The sequence below is a fragment of the Sinocyclocheilus anshuiensis genome, unplaced genomic scaffold (genome assembly GCF_001515605.1).
Source record: "Sinocyclocheilus anshuiensis isolate Anshui unplaced genomic scaffold, SAMN03320099.WGS_v1.1 scaffold383, whole genome shotgun sequence".
In the NCBI taxonomy this organism is placed as follows: Eukaryota; Metazoa; Chordata; class Actinopteri; order Cypriniformes; family Cyprinidae; genus Sinocyclocheilus; species Sinocyclocheilus anshuiensis.
Window position 1 is genome coordinate 340,760 of NW_015548204.1, and position 9,026 is coordinate 349,785.

Genomic DNA, 9,026 nt, shown 5'->3' on the forward strand with positions numbered 1-9,026 from the left:
ATCACGATGTGGGAAGATTTGCATAACGCCGCACAAATGTTCACGCAAAGAAAGAAGGCGTAACTTTTATTTAAAAAGAGGCCCCTGGAGTGCACCATACGACCCGGAGAGGTGAGGTTAACAAACTTTTCTTCCTTTTTGAACAGTGTGCATTTTGAACCCTTCTATACATTTCACCACTAGGCACTAAATAAGGGTTGAAGTACAGTCAAAATCATGTATTCCAGAGATGAAACCCAATGTTTTTGCACAGGTGCTGTATTTTCCAGATGGTTGGTGGCATGCAACTCTAAATCTGGACACCAGCGTTTTCATTTAAACTTTTCTGGGGTGAAGACTGATGTGGTGGTCACCAGGGCTGGGCTGTATATCGAGTTTGGACGACATAATTTTTATAAGCGATATGGTATGAGGCAATAACGTTTTTATCGATATACAGTAGTTTGATACGAGCGCATCTGAATAATAGCGGAGGACGCAGACTCAATTCTGAGCTGAGCTGCTGCGGGGAAAGTGCATAATGCATAATAAAGTGTCCTAAACATGAGACATGCTTTATATTAAGGGCTTTAAAATAACTCATATTAACTATAAGATATAGTGAAGATGTATAGTTTAAAGCGGCTCGCCCCGTCAGATGCTCTGACAGACTCATGTGCTGCTGTCTAATACGTTTGAGATGTGCTGTTTTCCTCAGTGCATAACTTATATTTTACTGGTATATTCTCCGTCTGTCATGGAAATATTTCCATCTTGCTGTCAGGAGCCTGCTGCATGCAATTCTCCACTAAACTTAATAGACTTCTGTGAACGAGTGCCACCAAACAGACGGAGCGCAATAATTGTGTCATATGTAGAATTTTAAACCTACAAGTAAGTGTACTTTATGATAGCAGACAGCAGTAACGGGGTTATCAAAAATAAAATGCAATTAATCTGTGCTCTTGTGTTCATTTACTTAAATTTTTAGTTTAGTGAATTAAACTTCTGCCTTAAAGGGGTGGTTGACTGTTTTTTTATAGGCTTGATTGTGTTTATGGGGGGCCGTCTAACATGTGTTAATGCTTAGTTTGTTAAAAAACGCATTATTTTTCACATAATTTACCTTTATTCCACACCTCTCTGTCCCTTCTCCTCTGAACGCACATTAGAATCGTTAGAAGACAGAATCACGATTCATTTATGAACATATTTTTACATGCACCTCTAGTTTTCTCTTCCTCTTCTCTAAAGCAGCGCAGGCCTCGCCCCCTTTGCTGCGTGTTCCCGGAGGCGGGGTTTATGTAAAATTCTGGGTTCTTGACGTAACGGACCTGGGAAGTAACTCGTTGTAGTCCTTTACCAGTCATTTTTGTAGGCATTAAACTTCCAGAATTTTAAAAGACGATATCTCTGTTTGCATTGAACTTTCAGCTTCGTAACTTTGCAGATATTGTTTATGATCAAACAGCAACATTACACACTAACTAACATTAAAAAAGTGAAATCGCAATCAACCACCCCTTTAAAAAGCATTATTTTGGTTTTTAGATTGTAATGTTGTTACAATGTTAGAATGTAATGGGATTTTAGCCCCTTTTTTGCACATAATGGATAGCATAGCCTACTTTCATTATATTTGTTTTCATTGCCTTTAATATAAACATTGTTTCACTGGACAACATTGGGCAGGATGTTAAAAAAATAATAATAATAATTATATAATTACATATATATATATACATATATTTTTAAATCCAAATAGAAAATGTACAGAATACCGAGATATATACTGTATATTGCATTTATTGTATTGTATCGCCCAGCCCTAGTGGTCACACACCATGTGCGTTTGACTTGAAGGACCGATCAAGGATTTGTTGTTCAAAGGACCAACTCAGAGGAGTTTGACTCAGTTTGTGCAAAACAAAGAAGTCAAGCCATCAGTCCATTAACTTGAGCAATATACGTTTTTTTAATAGAAGCTGCTTTTTTATGTGAGATTTAAGTAATTTTTTTAATAAAGTTGTGCTGTCAAGACGTAAGATTAGAATTCGTTGCGTTGGGTTTTAAATGTTGCATTGAATTGAACAGATAATCGGTGCAAGTAAGCTGGATATCTTTAATGCATCTATCATATGTGCATCTTCCTCATTCAGAGTCACAAAAATACATTTATATCAGTAAAGGAACATACTGAAAACTGATAAAACCTTAAAAATGTTTACAAATAAAAAGAACAGAATATAAACATTATTGAAATCAGTTGGTTAAACTGTCCAGTTTGGGAGCACTGACTTATGTAGGTTATTACTGAAATAACTGGACCCTTGAGGTTTTTTTACTTTTGTTTTTCACATTTGAACAAGTTAGATTTGTGTTAGACATCCACACACATCCATACACACAATATGTGATAAAAATTATTCTGGCTCTTTTTTGAATGCCCTAAGATGCATTCAGCTACAGTACATGAGCATAAAGAGTGTCATAACAGTGTTTGTATATATGGAGTAGTTCTTATATTCAGGGATTAACCAATAGAATTAAATTTAACGAGAGAGAATAACATGTATGTTTTTGCACTAATGTGTCTTTTCGGTGATCCAAGTCCGAAGAAAGAAAAAAATTCTAACCAAAAAAACTCGAACGATCCCAACCGAAGACAGTCCTCCAGATGATGTCACTTCCTCCAGACCTGCTGTCCAGCAATGTAGGTTTCCCTGACTGTCAGTGTGTCATCAAGCACCACGAAATCTACAAAACAACACACATAACTCGATGCATTTCATATCAAAAACATTTGTGAACACATCATCTATCCAGTGGACACAATAATGCCTTAACCGCTAATAACCCATAAATGTGCAATTAGATCTTCATATATTCTAGTATATGCTTCTCCATCAAAGAGGATCACATATAATGACATAAGGAAGTCACAGCAAAAGTGGCAATGCTGTGATATGCTATTAACACATTAAATGCGCATGAGCTTTTCTGAATATTGTGTATGAGTTTAAAGGAGTAATTCACCTAAAACTGAAAATGGGCTGAAAATGTACTCAAACTCAAGTTTATTTCTTCATATGAACGAATTTGGAGAAATTGAGTATTGATCACCAATGGATCCTCTGCAGTGAATGGGTGCCGTCAGAATGAGAGTCCAAACAGCTGATAAAAACATCACAATAATCCACAAGTAATCCACACCAATCCAGTCCATCAGTTAATGTCTTGTGAACAGAAAAGCTGCGTGTTTGTAAGAAACAAATCCATCATTAAGGCGTGTTTGGACTCTCATTCTGATGGCACCCATTCACTGCAGAGGATCCATTGGTGAGCAAGTGCTCACTTTCTCCAAATCTGTTCTGATGAAGAAACAAACTCATCTACATCTTGAATGGCCTGAGGGTGAGTACATTTTCAGTAAATTGTCATTTTTGAGTGAACTATTCCTTTAATAAGTGACTATATACATTTTAAAATAAGCCCCAAAAAGACATATTTATACCTGCATCAGTGCCGTACTCCAGAGTTCCCTTCCTGTGACTGATATCCAGCAGCTGAGCAGGATGCAGCGATGCAGCTTCTAATGCAGCTTCTACTGTACAGCCTACACAAACACAAACATCAGTATAAAACCACTATGATGGGCACACTAAGTGCTGTAATAGAACAACATGCAACCCGTTCCTCAGGATTCCTACATGCAAGCTTAATCAGGCACACACTTGACACACACTGACCTGACACCTCTCTGAAGTGTCTCACACACATGTCCATGGTCGCAATGCTGCCACTCAAAGTTGTAGTGCCTGAAATTGTGTATGAATGAATAAAACATGCTGTTAAGGGACATTTTTCTAGTATAGCACCACAAATCTACTGTATGTAAACAAAACATTCAAAATCATCATATAAATAAGAGCAATAGGCCTAAATAATAATAATACCACGCAAAACATTTCAAAGTAAAATAACATAATAAAAATGCATGATAAAATATTACAAAAAAATACAACATTATACAGATCCATCAAATACTTTTTTTTGTTATAAATTAATAATTGTATTCAGCAAGGACACATTCAAAGTGACAGTGACAGTAAGGATGTTTATAAATTTCTATTTCAAATAAATGCTGCTCTTTTGAGCTTTCTATTAATCAAAAAAAAAAATGTCTCATGGTTTCCACAAAAATAATAAGCAGCAAAGGATCATGTGACAATGAAGACTGGAGTAATGATGCTGAAAATTCAGCTTTGTATCACAGGAATAAATTACTTTTCAAATTTGATATTATTTTTTAAAATTAAAACTTTAACTTTTAAAAATGAAAATTAGTTTTCAAATATATTCAAACAGAAAAGAGTTATTTTATATTGCAATAATATTTCACAATTTTACTTTTTTTTTTTAATACTGTATTTTTTATCAAATAAATGTAGCCTTGGTGAGCAGAAGAGACTTCTTTCAAAAACATAAAAAGATCTTACCGACCCCAAACTTTTTAAACAGTTGTGCATATATATTTTACCTGTGCAATTTATTATTCAGTATTTTAAATGATATTAAAAATATTAAAACAATTACACTAAATAATTATACCCTTATTAAAAGTACTCTAAAATAGCCCAATAATCAGTCAGATCAATAGAGGTAATATTACAAAGAATTTAACTCAAACTTATCTGTATGGTCTGAAATGCCTTTCACCTTCTGAATTGAATTTAAATAATCTAATCTAAAAAGCTGGTGAATAGAAATTGACCCAAATTCAGCAAGTGCAAAGTTAAACTTAACACTGCTCCACTGACATACAAACAATTTATTACTAAATATAAGATGCACCTGGGTTAATTTGCTACACACTGAGAGCAGGTAGAATATGATGCCAACCTGCGACATAAGCGTGAAGCCCCTGGATGTCAATCTGCTGCTGTCCGAGTGTGTGTTGACCAGGAGGCAGACCCATCGCTGTCACAGCGTCAGTGACCAACACCAACCCTGCCACACACACACACACACACACACACACACACACACACACACACACTCTATTCTTACACACAGATTAACTCACTAATTAATTACAGAGAGAATCTGACAGGGATGCATGCATTAAAATGTTTTGTAATGTATTATACTATCAGTATTATGAACAGATTTGTGTGTGTGTGTGTGACTACCAGCAGGATGAGCTCTGTGTGCGATGCGCAGCGCTGCAGGGTGTGTGTGTATCCCGTCTGCGATCATACCGTAGTAAACCATCCTACCTGGTGGAATACGATCACTTGTAAGCAATCCCACAATACCCGGGTCTCTGTGATGAAACTATAACAAAACAAAATGTTAAATACCTTGTGTGTTGGTATGCATCTCCATATTTTAAAATTATTTCGATTTTTTTTTTGTAAAAATCAATTTGTTTGCATGGTGCAATTGCATACTCTGAATATGGTCTTATTCTAAACATACATATGTGTGCACAAACTTAGTGTGTAATCTAAAGCAAATAACTGTTAATTACTGAATGTGCATACATGTATGTATGCCTTTGCATTAATATGTATGCGTATGTGTGTGTGTGATACTAACAGGCAGCATGGCATTAAATAAGTGTGTAATGAACATGGCTCCATTCTGCACCGCCTCTTCAGCCTGAGAGAGATCAGCCATAGAGTGACCTGGAAAGAGAAACACTTTGGAAATGCTCAGCCAGTTGAGAAATTGATCAGAAATAATAATAAATAAATAAATCACATACGCACCAAGTGACACCGCTATGCCTCTTCCTGACAGTTCACGGATTGCAGCCGCGCTATTGGCTAGTTCTGGTGCGAGGGTCACCATGGCGACGTTGTCCAGGTGCCCATAAGTCTCCATCAGGTCGGCCACGCCCCCCGCTTTAAAAGTGCGGAGGAACTTAGGAGGGTGAGCGCCTCTCTTCTGTTCACTGATGAACGGCCCCTCCAGATGAATACCTGAAACAAACAAGGGTAAATTCATCAAACAAAAATTAATTTAGCAAATATACAATAAAATATCAACACAATTAAAGAAATGTCAGCATCAGTGTTATTTTAATATAATTGAGATACTATTATAGTTTTTAATCAATGTTTTGAATTCGATTTTATTTTTATATTTTCTGTTCTTCAAGGTTTAGTAATTTTATTGTCTATTTTTTGTCATTTTATTAGTTTATTTAAATATCTGTTTAGTTTTTATTCATTTATATTTCAGTTATTTTAGTACATCAAGTTAAACTAGTAACAAAAATGTTTTTTTATGGTTTCAGTTTTAGTTTAAAAATCCTGGTCAACACACATTACAATTTGAATAAAGTAAATAAAGTCTATTTATTTTGTGTGCACATCTTACCTAAAACTCCTGCCCCTTCAGGTCCTCCATCCTGAACTCTGAGCTCAGGAATGACCTGTGGAGAGAAAGACAGCAACATTACTAGTGCTAAAATATTAGGCAGCACAACTGTTCTTATCATTGATAATAAAAGGAAATGTTTCTTGAGCAGCAAATCAGCATATTATACTGATTTCTGAAGGATCATGTGACACTGAAGACTGGAGTAATGATGCTGAAAATTCATTCAAAATATATTCAAACAGAAAAGTTATTTTAAATTGTAATAATATTTCATAATATTAAAGTTTTTACTATATTCTTGATCAAATAAATGCAGCCTCGGTGAACAGAATAGCATAAGAGCACAAAAAGTTCCAGCATTTTGTTCCTAGATACAAAGCTATCTCAAGGAAAAAGAGCAGAGATGTATTTGTGTGTGTGGTTGAGCATCTAAGAGACTAATGGACGGCAGTGATAGGTGTAGAGATTGTACCTTATGATATATGTCTGGTGGAGACGTGACCAGGGTCGGGCAGAAGGAAGTGACACCGTGTTCTAGAATCTTTTTGGCCACCTGAGCCACGCCTCTTCTGATGTCACCACTGGCCTGGGAGAAGTCGATGCCATATCCACCTATGAGTGTGAAGAGGGGAGGAGCTTAGCATTACAAGATATCAGTAAGAACACAGCAACTTTAACATAAACTGGTGAATGTAACAATGACAACTCGCTGTGTACTTCTACATTAGCGTTATGCTGGTTTCAGAGTCTTGTTTACCATTTATCTGTACATCTATTAATCCAGGTGCAATGATTTTATTCCCGCAGTCAACTTTGTGATCTGCAAAACCCTCTTCATCGAAAAACAGCTTCTCTGGGCTCAGAATCTTGCCCTCGCGGACCCACAGGTCTTCCCTACAAACACACAGATTTCCCCTCAAAATCACAGTCATAAATGTGCAAAAAGTCTGCAGATTTCATCTGGGGTCAGATATTAATCAAAATGTTATAACCAGCTTTGAAACAAATAATATTACACAAAGTCATTATTGAATACATTTATAATATCCAAAATCTAACACAGTAGTTATTGAGTTTGTAAAGGCCCGTTAGCCTCTAATACGTGAGAGGTAATGTGAATCAGTGCTGGTTGCAACAAACTCCTTAAGCTAAGAAAGATATAATTGTAACATATAATTATAAATGTAAAGAAATTAGAGGTATGCTATCATATGTTACCACTGCAGTCTGTGGTTCTTCAGTATCCTGCAGTTCACAAACTGTGTGATCGGGGCGTCTGAGACACTCTTATTGGACGGCATCTCTCCCGAAATCCCACCCCTACACTTAAAAACACCCTGTGAAGAGAAACCAGAAATATCAGGTCTTTCTAGTGGACCATCTTGGTTTTATTTTATTCACTGGACATCTTGAACACACACACACACACACACACACACACACACACACACAAACAGAAAATACTTCCATAAGAAAGCAAAACTGATTATTATGTAGTTCGTATGACAATTTAAATGATTTAATGCAGTAATGTAGTCTTCAAATAAATCATCTTGGTTTAATTTAGTAATTGGACATCTTAAACCAACACAGACCACATGAGAAAAAGAAAGTACTTTCATAAACTTTTATGGTGCAAACTTTCTGAAGGTACTATTATATTATTATATTTTAGCACCTATATGATCATGTGTGACAACGTCAATAACAAGCACTTTTTAGGTACTTTTTCATATGTATTATTAAAAGTGCTATACAAATAAACTGACTTGACGTCCATGAAACACAATGATCTAACAAACATTGCCCTTTTGAACACATTTTATCACATAACATTTAACTTTGTAGTGTCAAACAAATTTTCCCGGTAAAGAAACCTACCATGTAAATGGACATCCTGATCTGTCAACATCTGCATTATTATTATTGTTATTTATTATTATTTAGCACATAATGGCACCGTTTTTAAAACAAAAAGCGGTGCTTTTACACTGTTACTGTTGCAGCAGAAGGTAAACAAACACACCGGAAGTACGGATCGAGCTTTTCATTCATTCACCTTACAGATACCGGATCATGACACGCATATGACTATCAGCTGCATTTCAATAAACAAACTTACCGTTAATTCACATACTTTTACTCTGATTCGTGTTCTGTCGAAAGTCAGTACAGAGCCCAGTGCGTCACGCGCGCTGTCAGCTGATGAGAAGGCGTGGCCAAAGCACAACGTGTTTTAAAACCGCAACATATATACACAAACAAAATGGAAAAATACAAAATAAATAAATTAAAATATATATTTTTAAAGACACAAGTTCAACCATATCTAAAAACAATTTTTGGTTTGAAAAATAAGAAAGCTGTAAAATGTGTTACTATTTGTTAACATTGTAATGTTACTTTATTTCTATCTTTATTTCTATATGATTATTATCATTATTATTATTACAACAATATTTTTGTTTATCCTAATGTACCCCCAGCTGTAATTCTATAAAACCAACAAAATAATAATAATATCCTCTTGAGAACCATAAAAAAGTTTTGTGAACTTTTTTTTTTTAAAGGGGTCATATGATGCGATTTCAAGTTTTCCTTTCTCTTTGGAGTGTTACAAGCTGATTGTGCATAGATAAGATCCCTGAAGTTGCAAA

The 9,026-nt window shown here is 35.5% G+C and overlaps 1 protein-coding gene across 3 annotated transcripts; it reads right to left on the reverse strand.

The window, feature by feature from the left end:
• Positions 1 to 1,976: 1,976 nt before the first annotated feature.
• LOC107653464 (N-acetylglucosamine-6-phosphate deacetylase-like) lies at positions 1,977 to 8,579 on the reverse strand. 3 transcript variants are annotated; one of them, XM_016440177.1, is made up of 12 exons: positions 8,251 to 8,320; positions 7,588 to 7,706; positions 7,127 to 7,263; positions 6,842 to 6,981; positions 6,367 to 6,421; positions 5,754 to 5,966; positions 5,581 to 5,669; positions 5,172 to 5,316; positions 4,882 to 4,989; positions 3,729 to 3,797; positions 3,494 to 3,595; positions 1,977 to 2,736 (listed from the first exon to the last, which is right to left on the reverse strand). In XM_016440177.1, the coding sequence occupies exons 1-12, from the start codon at positions 8,263 to 8,265 to the stop codon at positions 2,663 to 2,665; spliced, it is 1,266 nt and encodes a 421-aa protein (XP_016295663.1). In that variant the 5' UTR covers positions 8,266 to 8,320; the 3' UTR covers positions 1,977 to 2,662. The 3 variants fall into 3 exon arrangements, with proteins under 3 accessions (XP_016295663.1, XP_016295664.1, XP_016295665.1); XM_016440178.1 differs by lacking the exon at positions 8,251 to 8,320 and adding an exon at positions 8,492 to 8,579 and having other exon boundaries at positions 1,978 to 2,736; XM_016440179.1 differs by lacking the exon at positions 8,251 to 8,320 and adding an exon at positions 8,507 to 8,578 and having other exon boundaries at positions 1,978 to 2,736.
• Positions 8,580 to 9,026: the final 447 nt, after the last annotated feature.

Excerpts from the sequence above, each read along its gene's own strand:
- LOC107653464 (XM_016440177.1), bottom strand. Across the intron at positions 6,982-7,126 it reads AATAGATGTACAGATAAATG|GTGGATATGGCATCGACTTC; the intron begins GTAAACAAGACT and ends TCACACTCATAG. Across the intron at positions 6,422-6,841 it reads CACCAGACATATATCATAAG|GTCATTCCTGAGCTCAGAGT; the intron begins GTACAATCTCTA and ends TTCTCTCCACAG.